Source organism: Sphaerodactylus townsendi, linkage group LG07 (assembly GCF_021028975.2).
Source record: "Sphaerodactylus townsendi isolate TG3544 linkage group LG07, MPM_Stown_v2.3, whole genome shotgun sequence".
Lineage (NCBI taxonomy): Eukaryota > Metazoa > Chordata > Lepidosauria > Squamata > Sphaerodactylidae > Sphaerodactylus > Sphaerodactylus townsendi.
This window is the reverse complement of record NC_059431.1, coordinates 36,799,373-36,816,995: the sequence shown is the minus strand read 5'-3', so window position 1 is coordinate 36,816,995 and position 17,623 is coordinate 36,799,373. Positions and strand designations below refer to the sequence as shown.

General features: G+C 42.8%; 1 protein-coding gene and 1 non-coding gene across 4 annotated transcripts in view; one reads left to right on the top strand and one right to left on the bottom strand.

The window, feature by feature from the left end:
* Positions 1-17,623, bottom strand: part of CERT1 (ceramide transporter 1) — a 65,361-nt gene that overhangs the window by 17,704 nt on the left and 30,034 nt on the right. For all 3 annotated transcript variants that reach the window (XM_048504085.1, XM_048504087.1, XM_048504086.1), the window contains exons 4-7: positions 17,035-17,142; positions 11,687-11,825; positions 9,941-10,021; positions 2,827-2,984 (exon numbers count right to left, since the gene is read on the bottom strand). In XM_048504085.1, coding sequence (XP_048360042.1) covers positions 2,827-2,984; positions 9,941-10,021; positions 11,687-11,825; positions 17,035-17,142 — 486 coding nt within the window. The remainder of the gene's footprint in view (positions 1-2,826; positions 2,985-9,940; positions 10,022-11,686; positions 11,826-17,034; positions 17,143-17,623) is intronic.
* On the top strand, positions 14,727-14,845 carry LOC125437317. The gene has a single exon (XR_007245170.1). It is a non-coding gene; the product is annotated as a 5S ribosomal RNA (ribosomal RNA).

Genomic DNA, 17,623 nt, shown 5'->3' with positions numbered 1-17,623 from the left:
GTGGGGTCTGAACTTGCTGAGATTGAGAATGAAAAATCTTGGCGTCTTATTAGACAGCTCAATGAAAGTGACAACCCGGTATGCTGCAGCAATGAAAAAGGTAGTGAAAAAGGCCAGCGTGGTGTAGTGGTTAAGAGTGGTGGACTCTAATCTGGAAAACTGAGTGCAATTTCCCACTTCTCCACATGAACAGTGGACTTTAATCTGGGAAACTGGGTTGGTTTTCTCACTCCAACACATGAAGCCTGCTGGCTAACCTTGTGCTAGTCATTGTTATCTCTGAACTCTCTCAGTCCCACCTAACTTAAAAAGTGTCCGTTGTGGGGAGAGGAAGGAAATGGGTTTGTAAGCAACTTTGGGACTCCTCACAATTGAGATAAGTGAGGTATAAATCCTCCTCCTCCTCCTCCTCCTCCAGATTAGAGTTCACCACTCTTAACCTCCTCCTCCTCCTCCTCCTCCTCCTCCTCCTCCTCTTCTTCTGTTGGGGATTATTAGGAACGGGATTGAAAATAGAACTGCCAGTATTAATGCCCCTGTATAAATCTATGGAGTGGCTTCATTTGATACACAGTTCTAGTCAGTATCTCAAGAGGGACATTGCTGGAAAAAGTACTGAAGAGGGCAACCAAGATGATTGGGGGGTTGGAGCACCTTCTGTATAAGTAAAGATTGAAAGGGAGAGGCACATGATAGAGGTGCATAAAATTATGCACAAGGTAAAGGGAGCTGACAGATATTTTTCTTTCTCCAGAAGAATATTAGAACTCTAGAGTATCCAGTGAAGCTGATGGGCACTAGATTCAGGACAGACAAAAGAGAATACTTTGTACACAGCAAGTGATCAATGCGGAATTTGCTGTCAGAGGATGTAGTAATGGCCACAGGCACAGACAGCTTTAATAGGAGATTAGACAGATTTGTTGGAGGATATGTCTTTCAGTGGCCATGGTGACTAAAGAAAACCTTCATGTTCAGAGGCACAAAAACCTCTGAATACCAGTGCTACAAGGCAACATCAGGAATGCCTCAGCCTATATAACCAGTTGTTGTACTGCCAGAGGAACTGGTTGGCCGCCGTGTGAGACAGGATACTGGCCTAGCCAGATCACTGCTCTGATCCAACAGGGCTATTCTTATGTTTTTCTTTGGTTTCCTCTAAGAATTTTAAAAACATACAGGGGGGAAAGCAGGTAAGGATAAAAAAAGAAAAATAAATTAGTTCTGGCAGGTTTTTGTACTATTTGAACTCCGGCGCAATATATTACAAATTACCCAACAGCAGCATTTACTCAGAGATGTAGCTCCAAGGGGGCAGGGTGTGTTTGTGAAGAGGGCGTTCCAGGGCAGGCCGGGGGGCGGAGGATGCACCCGTACACTGGGCGCTTTCCCCCCTTGCTACACCTCTGCATTTACTCTAACTTGAACTGAGCGTTCAAGTTATTCTATTCTACCTCCTCATCCACTTGGGAACTTTCTGAAGAATGGATGCTGGGGGTTGAGGACACCTTCTAGATCAGTGGTGGTGAACCTATGGCACTCCAGATGTTCATGGACTACAATTCCCATCAGCCCCTGCCAGCATGGCCATTTGACCATGCAGGAAAGGGCTGATGGGAATTGTAGTCCATGAACATCTGGAGTGCCATAGGTTTGCCACCACTGCTCTAGATAAAGTGCCACAAAGCAGCAGGTGGGATGATGGTGAAGTAAGGAGAAAAAATGTGGTAAAATCACTTCTCTTCCACTCCTGTATGGCACAGCAAGCTTTCCATTCACACTGAGAACATTTTAACCCCATTCCTTATCCTTTCTGCAGCCACCCCCCATGTGCCTCATGACATATACAGCTCCTCCAATCCCCAGAAATAGCCTTTAAGAGACCTGGGGGCGGGGGAGGGAGGGAGTAAAGATTTTCTTCCACTGATGCCTTCTACGTGCAGTTTGGTGGACATTAAATTAAAATGCGTTTGAGATAAGGTCTAGCCTGTTTCACACATGGCCTCTCTGTCACTGAAACAAAAGTTCTCAAAAGTGTGTGTGTGAGGAAGTTGGCTGGTTATTCCTCCTATCTGCAAAATAGCGAGTGAGAGAAAGAGAGAGAGAGAGAGAGAGAGAGAGAGAGAGAGAGAGAGAGAGAGAGAGAGAGAGAGAGAGAGCGAGCGCCCATGAGCATGTATGGTCAAAGGTTGATATCAAATGTCAGGTACATTATTTAAATAAAGGTGTAGAAACAGACACATGTAAAACTGTTCAAAGTCCAACACATACCAGCACTTCACTCGTACCTTTAAAACACTTCTGTCAAGAACTGGTACTTGTTAAAACATCATGTTGATCAAGAGCTTTGTAGAATGTAAAAAAAAAATGTGCTTTTTCTTGTCAGTTCTGGATTCATTCCTTCAGAGTATTTACATTCAGATAAATAATTATCACTACCAACCACAGAATTACTTCCCATCATTAAATGTTGAAGTATACTTCATAACGTTACTGAAATAATAGCAGTAAACATTTCCAAATGTTATGAGCAGAGCACCTAAAATGTGTAGTGGTTCTTAGTTCCTAAACAGATCTAAACATTACTTGTGCTTTAATCTTAAATGCTAATTTGTAAGAAAGAAATATCAAGAATAATGGCAACAATCCACAGAAGACAATCAGGGGATGGCTGGATGAAAGACTAAGAAGCAACAGGCTATTTTGCTGCTACTGAAACGCCTTTTCCCAAACACATCTTTAAAGTACATAACTGCAAGTGGAACTCTACCATCCTCAATACAGCCTGCAGTAGAGGCAGATACTAGGAGCAGCATAGGACCTTACCTTATCCAGTCTTTTCTGCCAGCTTTCTTCACGTTTTACCATTAGCTCAATACAGTGGGAAAGTGTAGCAAGGATTCCAGCTGTTGTTGCCTTGAACGTTATAGCTTCCCCTTTAAAGTCGATACCATTGATTCCTTTGGGCGTTACATATGGAAACACTAAAACAAACAAATCAGGCATTTATCAGTACAAGCTTCTGTTACTCAAATGAATATGCCACCACAAAAAGGCATGTGCTGCACCTTCGGCATGGAGTTAAGGACAGCAGCATTGGAGTTCAGTCATTTGCAAAGCAATGGGGGGAAAAAACTGCACAAGAGAAATGCCCTTCTCAGCTTCATCTCTGCTTATCATGCTCTCTCAATTCCTCTCTTCTGTGCTGTATAACTCAGCACTGAAACAGCATGTGGGTGGCAGGAATGGTAATACTCTTTGACAATAGCAATCTGACAGCTTAAAGCGGGACTTGATTAAACAGAACCACCTGAAAAATCAACAGATGCAGTATTTCAAAACCAAAAGCTGCGCTCCAGTCTGCTGGCAAAAAATGCTTCAAGTGTCTGAGGGAAAGTAGTCATGTTTCTAAAGATGACCTGTGAAACAGAAGGGCATTATCCTAAAATACTTAACCGGATAAATTCTCCTTAGCTACAGTGTTTTTGAATGCCTCATACTGCATTAGCTGCCTGTTGCTAAGCTTGTTCCAATTTTTTAAAATACCTATTTAAAAAAATATGAATCAGGCTGCTATAAAAATATGTGAACATAATAAAGATGGTAGAATACAATATTCAAGTCACATGCACTGACGTAGGGGCTGTTGGTCTACAGCAGGGGTCCCCAAACTACGGCCCGGGGGCCAAATGTGGCCCCCTGAAGGCATTTATCCGGCCCGCCAGGCATGGCAGTGATGGCTCCATTCATGTGCAGTGGGGGCTCGAGGGAGAGGAGGAACTGGCCCCAACGGCCGTTGATTGCAGTTACATGATGGCACCCCCAAATCTCCATGCATTTTCTGACCCAGAGTTGGAAACCTTACATGTGGCAACGCCTGCTCCGCTCTTCCCTCTTGGCTACTCCATGTGTTGCTCTCAGGTTTTCTGTTCCGCCCCACTCCCATTGGCATCAGCCAGGCTGGCGAATCGCTCGCTGGCTGCTAGGGAGGAAAGAACCCAGGAAGATACCTGATCCTGGGTTAGATGGAATGCTTCATTGGGAAAGTTCTGCTTTTTTTTACAGGGGAAGGTATTCCACAGCCTCCCCAACAATATTTGGAGCCCACCCTGTACTTGACATACTTTGGTCACTGTTCTAAAAATAGACCATGATAGAAAGGCTGAAAGGTGAAATCAAACATTTTACAATCATTTGTGCATAGGAATTTGTTCATAGTTTATTTTAGTCCGGCCCTCCAACAGTCTGAGGGACAGTGAACTGGCCCCCTGTTTAAAAAGTTTGGGGACCCCTGGTCTACAGTTATTTAGACTGTATTTCATCATATGTCCCAGGGCATGCAATTGCTCTGTGACATCATTAGGTAGATGACTCCTTGTCTGCATTATAGCATACGACATCACTGGTAATAGTTCAGACTAGGCTGGGGTCTGCAACCTGTGGCTCTCCAGATGTCCTGCCAGCATGGCCAATAGCTGGCAGGGGCTGATGGGAATTCTAGTCCATGAACGTCTGGAGAGCCACAGGTTGCAGACTCCTGGACTAGGCCAGCACCATTTAACCACACTGCAGATGTTCCCATACATTCCTACCAAGGCCATTTACAGTGCCATCCTAAGCAGATAAGCTTCTAAGCTTGCTCTGTGCAAGTCAGTAAATTAATGGTGGAGGCAAGATCTCTAGTAGGGACTCTTAACTCACAACTCATATTTTAGCCTCTAAAGTTCAACACCGGCTTTGAAAAGTTATGGGGATTTCTGTCAAAAAACTACTCACCTTCTTTCCCTCCCCTCCTCTGTAACGTTTCAGAGATGTGCTTATTTGATAGAGGGAAATAGTAGCTCTGGGAAATTATGCACAACAATAAGTCATGCTAACATGAAGAATCATCACCCAAAAGAAAAACAAACAATGAACTGATGTAAATGAAACAAAAGGAAAATAGCAGGGTACGTTGTTTCACATTCTTTTGCTGGTTGTATTTTCCAAAACAATACACCACTCAAGGTTTTTTTGCAATAGATGACAACATTATACATAATTAACTATGATCAACAAGGACAATTATATTGATTAAGATACAGAAAGCAGTAGAGGATGATGCATGAATAAAATAAGACATGCCTCTGCAGCTAGTACAGCATCCAAAGTCATAAAATCACACTGTGTTACAGGTACAGCCCCAACCCCATCCCAACTGGCAGGTTTCTGCGCCTCTGAATATGAAGGAGAAGGGATGGATAGAGGCAGAAGGTCCTACTCTACTTTAAGTGATAAAAGAATCTTCATGCCAGTCATCACAGGGCTGTTTGCTACGACTATAGTCTGGTAAAGTTTGGTCCGCCACACAAGCTCCTTTTGCAAGCAATAGATTCCCTGTCCTTGGAGGCACATGAAGCTGTCCATGAAAACAGTCCACTTATCTGGTATTTAAGTATCAACTGTAGCACAGGTAGTCCTTGATACTTGGGGCAGAAATAGTGGTATCACCCCAAGTATGACTACTCCGAGTATGACAAGTATCACATCTCAAGTATGACTATGTTTTCAAAACTGCCTTCAGCTGTTTTAATGCAGAGAAGTACCCAGCCACCTGCAAACGTTTAAGGGACATCTCCATCCTGTTACAGTTCATCAGACCCTCAGAGTGTTGTTCCTGGGAGTCAGCAGACACTCAGGAAACAGCACTGAGGGCAAGGCAGGAGCCTGCAGTGTGACAGGCAATGAGAGGAGACTTGGTAATCATTAATTTTCTTCCGAAGATTTTGCTAATCTTTTATAGATTCACGACCTTTACGCTCATCCACTTCGAACCAGTTACCTGAGTCTACCAGAAGGTGGTGCCAACTGGTGACTGACTTCTCTGAATTGGACGCCATTCCCTTGAATGGAAATCTAAACGTGGAACGTTGCTTTGGAAAACTGAAAATAATTGTAATTACCAAAAAGAACAGAATGGGCTATGCAGGCAGAGAAACACACCATCACGCCTTGAAAGAGACAGCTTGGATTGATATCCATGATTACAAATAAACCTCTTTTCAACTTTAACTAGTTCTATAGAAAAAAGGAAGTATTTGCTTATCCTCTTTTCCTTTATTTTCTGTTCTTCCGGAATTCTTCCTCTTTTAGGTAGAAAGAGGCCTGTTTGTTTAAAGTAACCGGGCAACCACTTCTGGTTAGGAGCTCTAGATCCTGAACTGCCAAGTCTCCCCAAAAGAGCAGACGGTGAGCCCTTTATGTCCTTGGAATGTGACTTTACCTACCTCCAACATAAGAACCTAACAAACTGTCTGAATGAATAATAAAAGCTTCAGCACTCACAATGATGAACTGCTTGGGAAAACTGAAACATCGGATCTTTTGGATGGCCTGGATATCCAGCTGTTATTTGTGGTTACCATCACCTCTTCCCCACAAGACCTACCCAATTCAAAAGACTGGAGAAATAGGATGGATTCTTTGGTCACTTGGTGCCAAACCTTGGAGATCCAGCAAGAGAGTTTTGGTCCTTCAGTAGAGTCCTGAGCACAGCGATTGTTCCAAAGAGCTCAGGGAACAGGTGGAGGATGCTTAGTTCATTTTTTTTCAAGGGTAGGTGATTACTAGGAAGATTAAAGCCACTGCTATGCATTGGGCAACTGAAGTTGAGGTCCCTTGGCACACCACAAAGCCAAAAACTTTGGAAAATAAATTTAGGTATTATATAATAAACTAAAAAAACCCACTAATAGGAACAGCATAATTTAGTCCAGCAACACAGAGGTGATGTTATCTGAACATACAAGCTAGTAGAAATGTTCTCCTTGAATAATCAGTTTTGCAGAATCAGGTTCTTTTCTTGGAGGGAGTATCACTTCTGGAATCTAAGATAATGAGTTAGTAGGAGAGCCTTTTGCCAGGTTAGGCCTACCCAGTTGTTAAACTACTTCTGAATCAAATGCATATTGGCACCATCATTTACATCTTTGTAGATTCTAGATTACAATACTGTAATGTGCTTTTCACATATGCTGCTGTATTCCTGGCTTAATTTGAATATATGTTAATGTAATGTTCTAACTTATGATTGTTTTTTACTTGCTTATGAACTTCATTGAAAATTCAGAGTTATTAATGGCATAATCCCAGAGGCGTAGCTCCAAGGGGACGGGGGCACGCACCAGGCACGCACTCCTGTGAAAGCGTGGCGAGGGCGTTCCAGGGGTGTTCCGGGGCGGGGGCAGAGGACACACCAGTGCACCAGGCGCTTTCCCCCCTTGCTACGCCTCTGCATAATCCTAAAACTAGTTGAGAAACTGTTCAGGTCATTAAGTAAGCCTCACACCAGCACAGACCTAGGAGTGCAGGGGCCAGAAATAGGTCCCACTAAGGAGAAACAGGGTTCAGTTTCCATTCTAAGCTCCCTTGGGTATGTCCCATGCTCCTGGAACCAGCACAATGCTATGCCAGTGAATACAGTGAAATAAATACAACAACTGCTCTGCCATTCAGCTATGGCTCAGCTCAGGGTAACAGCAAAATCTGCTGCTAATCACAGCTAAGTACCACATAAACCCCAGACAGATAAACAAAGCAGCATGGGGGCTACATCTTTCTGGTATTATTATGGGTATACTTAGAACACACATACCCCCCCAGTTAGTGAGGACAACTTTGGTGATGGGAACTTCGCTCTAAATATCTTTTGCATGAACATCCAAGAAGAACAAGGGTTATTATAGTGTGTCTAACACAGCTCTGCTCAGAACTCTAACTGCCAATCCATTTTAGAGAACAGACACTAAACTGAAGCCAGTATGACAGCCAGTATGGTATAGTGGTTAGAGCAGCGGGACCATGATCTGGGAGACTTAGGGTTGAATCTTCACTCTGCCATGGAAGACTACTAGGCCAGTAACATACTCTCAGTCTTACCTACATTGCAGTGCGAATAAACTGGAGGAATGGAAAACCATGTAAACTGCTTTGGGTCTTACTGGAGAGCAACTCCAGATATAAATGAATAAAAAACTGAACTTCCACTCTTCTTCTAAATCAGTAAGCAAGGAAGGAGGATCTCAGGCCTCAAACAAGGATTGAAGCAAGTGCCCAAACCACTGACACATGGACCTACAGTATATGGGATTGGAGGTATGGGAAATGGACGAGCACCATGTGCACAGTGCTGCAGCTCACTTGACGTCGGCTGAATATTACTCAATCCTGTTCTTGTAACTTTTCTGACTTTATCCAGTTGCCCACCAGTAGGGAAAGGATGGAGCCCGTTCACAGTACAGTGCCAATTACTCAGGAGCCTGCAACATCAACATCACTGCAGCAACGAGTGGGCATCGACATGATCTATGTGGTTGCCATTTCTCTCGTTCTAGCTTCAATTTTGCTTAACAGGGAATTGGCCATGAAGGGACTGGAACAGCTCCATCTTCTGGTATAAAATAGTCAAGCGAGGATGACTATTCAAATACAAAAATTTAAAAAGATGTATATTAAAAACATAATTAGAACTCTTCTGTCAGAAGACAAAAATCTGAGTGTTAAGATAAATATAATCAAGAAGAAAAATCCAGCAATGCTCCTCAACACCCAAGATGTGTCACCACAACAAAACCCAAATCCTCCTCAATAAAAAGAACCACCCATATATTCAGGATATTGCATAGCACTGAAGACAAGAGGGGACTTTGTGAAATCTACACCTCTAAGGTCAGGGAGAAGAGTTACAATCTCTTAGCACTATCTTCTGGACTCTGACCTTTGGAAGGATCGGAAAGACTATTTAGGAGGTCCTTAATTATGGCAATGAAAGCAGTTTCAGGGCCAGAACAAGGCTGTAAAACAAACTGATAGGGATCTAGAAACTGGACTACAACATGCAGGTCCAAGAGTGTTTCTCAGCTGGTCACAAATGGATGGGAAACACTCTTTGAAAGATAAAAATTACCTTCCCAAACTAATCAACCTCACTTCTGCCATCCAAATGTAATAAACAAAGGACAAAGGTCAAGCAAACAAGCAGTGAATAAGCCTCTGCACGTAAAAGATGAAATATGGAGGAGGCGAAGGCAGAGAAGCCTGAAAATCATGCCTTGAAAGGGACTTTTAAATTTATCCCTGTTTGGTTGGGGTGGGTTTTCCGGGCTGTGTGGCTGTGGTCTGATAGATCTCATTCCTAACGTGTCCAGTACTGGACACAGTGGTTAACAGATTTCCCTCTGTGAATCATCTGAAGATGCCAGCCACAGATTCAGGCGAAACATTAGGAACAAGGTCTACCAGACCACAGCCACACAGCCCAGAAAACCCACCCCAACCAGTTGAATCTGACCATGAAAGCCTTCAACAATTATCCCTGTCTGTTACTTATCCAACTTATGAAACAATCTGTGTGCTTCATTCTAGGACACCAGTTTTCCAAGTTACCAAGAAAAACACATCAAAGCATTTTGAATATTAAAAGTAATCATGTGAGAATGGCTTAATACTTGTTTCCCAACCACATCCTGAATCTATTTATGTCTCTACAGCATCTGTTACTAAGAGGGAAAAATACAAAGGACTTTTGAACACTTAAAACTCCAAAGTGCAAAGATTAAATAGATTGGTTGTGGTGGGGTTTCCGGGCTGTGTGGCTGTGGTCTGGTAGATCTCGTTCCTAACGTTTCGCCTGCATCTGTGGCTGGCATCTTCAGAGGTGTATCTGAAGATGCCAGAAATGTTAGGAAAAAGATCTACCAGACCACGGCCACACAGCCTGGAAAACTCACCACAACCAGTTGAATCCGGCCGTGAAAGCCTTCGACAATACATTAAATAGACTGTTTGCCTTTTGATGGATATTTCTGATCTCAAAGTTAATCTACATTTTTGCACTTTTGAATTAGCTCCTAGGTTGTTATTTTACCACTGAAATACTTAGAATAAATTTACATGTACTCACATTTTTCTTTACTACAGTTATTATGCAAAAACTCCCCATCAGGGCGTGTTGTGGGGAAATCATCTTCATCATCTTCTACCACTACAAGAAAGAGATAGAGAGAGATTTTTGAAGCATCCATCTGAGTATCCCAAGAGCAACGGGGTGGGCAGATGTGGAGACACTCTTCATGCCTCAATAATAGCTGGCAGGTCAGTCAACCAGTCTTCCTGCTTTTAGTGAAGATTTTTTTTAAAAGCTGCTTTCCTAAATAAGAACATAAGAATTAGCCTGCTGGATCAGACCAGAGTCCATCTAGTCCAGCACTCTGCTACTCGCAGTGGCCCACCAGGTGCCTTTGGGAGCTCACATGCAGGATGTGAAAGCAATGGCCTTCTGCTGCTACTGCTCCCGAGCACCTGGTCTGCTAAGGCATTTGCAATCTGAGATCAAGGAGGATCAAGATTGGTAGCCATAGATCGACTTCTCCATAAATCTGTCCAAGCCCTTTTTAAAGCTATCCAGGTTAGTGGCCATCACCACCTCCTGTGGCAGCATAGAAATAAGCATGGAAATAAGTTTCATGTAGGCAAATCAGAAAAAACATTCTCATACATTAAAAATGCACATTTCTTTTTTATGTGCATATGTGTGACAGGAAAGGTGGTATCCTAAATACAAGAGGTCGTACAGCCATTCTACTTGGGGATTACTCAAACACATTAGTTCAGAAGAACAGTCCAATGATTTTTAATTATATGCTGTAGTGCACTATTCGTCTCAGATGAGTCACTCCATGACTTCACACACTTAAGAAATGTTATGCCTCTGAATTCCCAGGAGAAGGGAAAGCAACATTGGCTGACCTCACCACTACATTTACAAATGTACTGTAAATATCAAGATTTAATACAAGAATAGCTGGCTAGTACCAGTAAAAGCAGTATCAAAGCAAACAGTGAAAATTCCTTCCTGCTCAACTGTGTATTCTAGTATTTCTGCTCCTAAGCTAACTGTATTCATATCTTCTTGAAACCAAGCTTCACAGACCTCTTTGGGATTCCTTTCCTAAGAAATATGCATAAGACCAGACTGAAATAACTTTGGATTTCTTATTTAATATCTTGGATGCATTAGAACTTTGCTTTTACAACCACCCCCTTCTCAAGGTAAGTTCGCATAGAAACAGTGAGCTTACATTGAATTACTGAACAAAGATAGCATACCAGGCCAAGCATCCATGCACAGGTCAAATTTTTAAAGTTTCCATACTTTCAAGAGTAAATATGTGGTTAATCTAAAGTATTTAAGTCCACCATTCTTTTGTTAGGGTACAAGGTGGGTAATTTATGATATCAGACGTAAAAGAAAGCAGACATAGGAATCGGAAAGGAACAGAGGAGTCAAACAGCAAGTGAGCCAGACATGTAAGAAAACAGTCCATTTTCTCAATATAACACTGGGCTGGATCCAGCCAGCTTAACCCACCCCTCCCCCACAATCTCATTCTATTCCCATCCACACTACAGCCATTTCCATGAGACTATTGTACATGATGCTCAGTGCATCCTTTTTCAGTGGTCAAAGGGAACCACTTCTCCCTTTATCAGAAGCAGAAAGATGACTGGATCCAACCCATTATTTGATTGCTAAGAAGATTGCCAACTAGAAACTAAAACATCATTCAATGAAATCCTAGAACATTATGCCTTGTGACCTCAGGCCATAGAGCTGGAAGGTCACCTAGTCCAACCCCCAATGAAATACCTTTATCTCTCTGAAGTTCGTCCTTGGAGACAGCATCTGCACAGGCATCAAAGTATTTCTGCAACGTATCAACTTGTCTGCATAAGATATCTCTGAAGGTTTCCATTTCTGCAAGCTTCTCACGCAAGCTGTGACCCTTCTGAAAGTTCAGGAATCAAAACCAAATATTGAGCTGGTATTACTCAAACATTAAAGAGCATGTTGATCAAAGCATACACACATCATCATGGTATAGAAGAGGCGTAGAAAGAGGCGTAGTAAGAGGGGAAAGCATCCGAAGCATCCGATGTCCTCCGCCCCCGTCACACCTCCACAGGGGTGTGCACGCCCGTTGTGTCATGTACCCCCCCCTTGGAGCTATGCCTCTGTGGTAGAGCAGTTTTCTGGTTATCATGAATTACATCATTTGAACTGGTAGACATGATAAAAGCATTTTTAAGCAGCCCTTGACAATTTTATTTGTATCAAGGACCCAGCACAGCAAGTTTAGAAGCCAGACTCATTATAAATTCAACAAAAGCTTGGTTATCTGGCTCCACCCACTCATACCTGATGTTTTCGGAGCCCGTGCCTGCCTCAGTTGGCCAAACTTGATGCCTTAAGTCACTGCTGTGCTTTCAATAGCCCATGGTGCTAGCTAACATTCTCAGGTGCCTCCTTTCTCTCAAGCCATCAACAACCGGTTCTGCTGGAAGGCTCTGGGGCAGCTGACCTGCTTACTTGCCTTTCACACAGGACAACTTTGTGACTTCAGGGGGAAAGGGAAGGTCCTTCCAGGTGTTGCATCTGTCCCACAGCATTCCTGATGTTGTGGGGGTATTCTGGGAAGGGGCTCAGGCAAAGTAATAAGCTTGACTATCTGGCAGATATGATTAACTAGCAACTCAAACTGGTAACAGTTTGAAAAGAGAGATTTTTTTCTTTCTTTTAAAACTGTTACCGTCTGTCACCACCACATTCATTTATTCTGTATTTAGTTATGATTTGAACAGGATGTGGCCACCTATAGCAGTATCTGCACTGGCCTTGCTTTGTTAAAAATTATTTCTGTATTGGGGTGAGCCCCTCATGCGCCTGATTAAATGAGATCTGGCCCTAAAGACTGTCTCAATGAATTTGGCGAGATGCCTTAAGCCTTTCAGTGGTTTTTTGTTGGAACAACTTCTTACTGTTAACTGCCACAGAAATTGAAAAATAAATTTACTACTAAATCTTCTTATTTTCACAAAGACAAAAAATGCGTGTCTGAGTATAAAAGGAAGATTGGGTTCAGAATCAGCTCAATTATTTCAGGAACCTGTAGGAATAATGAATTATAAAAGCAAGCGTGTAAGCATGGCAAAGAAAAATTTATGAGAAAAGAGACTTTAGAGAATAGATAAATAACCCAGCCAACTTCAGATTTTCCCACCTGCAGACTTTCCCAGGAGTTTAGAATTGTTTCATAATTAAGGATTGCCAGTTAATTCAGCCATGAGTTTCATTTTCTTCTCTTGTTGAAATTAGTGAAAATCTTGGTATTCACTATAGTGAGGCCTTACGTGGCCTGGGACCGTCGTATCTTCGAGACCGCATCACCCCATATGTCTCTACACGGCCTCTCTGGTCGGGGGAGGCCAATTTACTAGTGGTCCCTGGCCCTTCAGCGATGCGGCTGGCCTCCACACGGGCCAGGACCTTTACAGCCCTGGCCCCGGCCTGGTGGAACGCTCTACCACCAGCTGTCCGGGCCCTGTGGGACCTTGGGGAGTTCCGCAGGGCCTGTAAGACGGAGCTGTTCTGCCGGGCCTTTGGAGAAACCGGCCGCTAATGGTGCCCCCTCCTCCCTGTGGCCCTGACATCTTGGCCACATACCATCGAATGAGACTCGCCATGCCTCCCTTCCTAGGGGAGAGAGAATTTTAAATGTGGAACACTGGGCGCCAATTAACTATTTATTAATTATATCTCAATCCATTGAGACTGTGCAAACCAAATTTCTGGGCTTATCGCTGCTTTTAAATGTTTAACCTGTTTTATACTGTCTTTTTATATGCTGTACACCGCCCAGAGCCCTTCGGGGATGGGGCGGTATAAAAGCCTAAATAAATAAATAAATAAATAGTATATATAGGGTCTAGGGCGGCAACCCTAAACACATTTACTAGGGAGGGAGCCCCATAAAGTTCAATACTTCTGTATAAATATTCTCAGGTTCCCCCTGTAAATAATGCAAAAGAAATGGGATTTTCTTCTCCCTCTCTTTCTATGATAATCCACCTGCAGAGAGGCCCACACCACCATGGCCCAAATATACATGAAGGGCTTGGCATGGCAAAAGACTGGCAGGGTTGAAGTCACGCATGCCAGCAAACAGGGTGGATTCCACTCAACACATGTAAATCTAGCTTGCTAATTGCACCCTTTACTTGTTAACAATGGTTCTTTTCCCCCACCCTGGATACTCTAATAGGTATATATACTCCACTTGCTTTCCTACTATCAGAACCTCTGAAGATGCCAGCCATAGACGCAGGCGAAACGTCAGGAGAGAATGCTGCTAGAACACGGCCATACAGCCCGGAAACCACACAGCACCCCAAACAGGGTGAACATGATGCTGCCAGTGCCAAGTACACAGGTTGGAAAATGTGAACCTGTCTGGTGGGCCAATTATGGCCAGAGAAAGACAGACCTAGCTAAGCAGCTGGCTATGAAGACAGGGAGGAAGAGTGAAGAGAAAAAAAAGGAGGGCACAAAATGAGGATAAAAAGGAAATTGCGAAAGGTAGAGAAGAGGAGGAGGTGGTGCAAGAAAGGACATGGAACTGGGAATATCTAAGATCAATGGGAGCATGGTAGAACTCCAAGGGCCACAAGCACATTTCAACGTGCAATGGAAACTGCCTTTGCAAAGGTTTTGGATTTTTTAAATGTTATGAGCAGGCTACAAACAATCTGATACAAATCTCAGGTAAGATACAGTATTTAAGAGTGATCAATGACTAGTGGAAAAGCCACCAGGGGGCAGGGGGTACGCAACGCACCGATTCTGGTCACACGCCTATGGCCATACCACCCTGAATACGCCTGATCTCGTCTGATCTCGGAAGCTAAGCAGGTTCGGGCCTGGTTAGTACTTGGATGGGAGACCACCTGGGAATACTGGGTGCTGTAGGATTCTGGTCACGTGGGGGACAGAAACATCACCCCTTCCCCCCTTCTGCAGCGCCCCCCTGCCCCCTCCACGGCAAACCCCCCCACAGTGCACCCCCCCACAGCGCACCCCCCTCTTACTTTTAGGACCTGGTGGGAACTACATTGCCTGGACCTGGTGGGAACTATATTCCCCAGGGGCTCCTGGGAAATGTAGTTCCCACCAGGCCCAGGCAACGCAGGCAGGTTTCTTCGGCCTGCTCCTTTCCTAAAAGTAAGTGGAATGGGGTGCCGCGGGGGGGGGGGGGCGCGCTGCTGTGGGGGGGCGAAAAAAGCCAGAGTTTACACCAGGTGCACTCTGGCCTAGCTACACCTCTGTCAATGACACTAGAGCTGCCTAAGTATCAATCTATGGAATATAACTAGCTTTTGAGTTTCAGTCAAAATATTACATATCATAGACCATATAACCAACATGCATGTTTCACATTAATTTATGAACTGAGCCATTCAAAGCAATAGATATAATTTTTTGTTTTCGACAGGAACATCCATGTTGCTTATTAAACTCAAATTCAGAGGAATTGCCTTATGTGATTCCCTCTGCTATACTTAACAAAACACTTCGATTATTGAGCTGTTCTGTTCCTTTCCCATTTATTAAGCCGCAATTTAATCCACATACAGCTTGCACACTACTTCAAAAAGGTGCATGCCGAAAAACAAACTTCTGTGCTTTGGGAGGTGTGAAAAAAGTACATATGTTCCTTGAATTTATTTAGAAATCGTTTATCTTGTAGGGCAACCACTTGGTCTGAGGTCGTAAACAATGCAACCTTTTGACCCTCAGTACAGTTGTAAACTGTGTATGTGTTTACACAAACGGAAATTGGCTTTTGCAATGGCAACAGCTAAAACCTAACAGATAGGTATTATTCACAAAGAATGATTGGCGGGGGGGGGGGTCATCTGCCTCTTCCTGGACTAGAGGAGAGAATGCCATAAACACCCTGACCTGATGCTAGAGACTTCAGATTCATTTCTAAGATTCAATTCATCAACTGTATTGCCTTTCCCCCCTATTTGGAAATGTGTAGAGCTGAGAGAGAAACTTAAAAAAAATTCTTTCTTTTTGATAAAAATTTTAAAACTCAGCTGTTTGAAAGTATCTGGATCACGGACCCTGTTTCTCGGTGGGAAAAGGGCAATCCACTCTTTTCCTTCACAGGAGGCTTGACTACTTACCAGCAGAATACAGAGCACATGCTTCTATTATTTATTGCTACACTAAAATATTTCCAAAGGCTGTTAAGAACACGAGACGCTTGGGGTTTGTGAAGCTCTGCTGTTTTCCTAGCCGCTGAAGACATGAGCTCTCTGTGCCCTGTGCCTTTGCCAAAAAAGGCAAGTGGTAAAAAGAGTTTTCAAAGAAAGAGATGGCCATATAGTACACAGTTCCTGACCCCATGATTAACTATCTTTTTAAAAACTTGGTAAGTTGTAATACTGCTCATTCAATTAGAGAATTCTTTATTTTAATGATGTTACTCATATATCCAATTTGGCTCTGAACATTGTCACACTAAGATTAAGACTAAGGAAAAAAGGAATGAATACATACAAACATAAAACAGTCCAAAGTTTTTAATCTTAAACTGGGGGAAAAACGGCAATTTCCAAAGCAATATTCAAATTGCTAAAAAAAACAACCTCAAATTATCACCAAGTGTCCCAAATAAGAGGTTTTATAGGTCTCTTGTCACATTAAGCAGCCTACAACTAGAGAATGTTGAAGGTTATCTATTTGACCAGATTTATATTGTGAATACAATGATCAATTGTTGATCAGCTTTTAATGAAGTCTGCTTGCTTAGGACCAATAACATTCTCTAGGGAATTCCAATCAAGTAAACAATGTAATAGGACATAGGCCTATATTTTTCCCAACACAGATAGCAGACTAATAGGACAATAGTTATTTTGATCATTTTTATCCCTTTTTTGTGACTGCAGATAATTATTGTCCTTTGCGGTATATTAGGGATTTGACCTCCATGGTAAATGGCAGTAAAAAAAAAAAAAACTAATACCACCTGAATTTGTACTAAATTTATTTTAAAAACAGTACTGGTAGAACATCTTCAGTAACTTCCTTAAGTATTTCTAGAACACAATCTTGTCATTATTTCATCATATTCCTTATTTGTCACTCACCTTGAATGAGGAAGTGGATGTTGCAGAATACCCGCTTGCTCCAGACACAAGGGACACCATGGAGCCATGGCGCCGCAAACTTGATTCTGATCCATAGCCAGATTCGGTCTAAAGAGAACAATATATACATTACTTATGAAACAGGAAGCAATTTCATAAAACAGATTCTCCAAAACTGATTCGCCTTTACTTACTAATTCACTTGCTTTGAGAAAGGTAATCAAAGCAAAAGCTACTTCATCAGGTATGAGGTACCTAAAAGATACCTGGTACTAGAATGAACGAAAATTGTTTTTTGCACAGTTCAGCGAATGAAACAAAAGAGAAAGTTGCTTCCGAGACACACTGTCAAGATGTCTGAGAAAGGATCAGCAGGTGACATTTCCCTCATTTCCTTCTCTTCTCAACCACAACTCTGGCTTTTGACTCTTCTCCCACCCCCTCACCTGCCACAACAGTGACAGAATTGATGTGCTTATAAATTCTCTTCTGTCCTCATTCATAGATCTTGATCTTGGCAACCAGGGGAAGAGAGACTCTGGGGATACACTGAAGGTTTGTGATGGACCACTGCTGCATGAGCACTGCC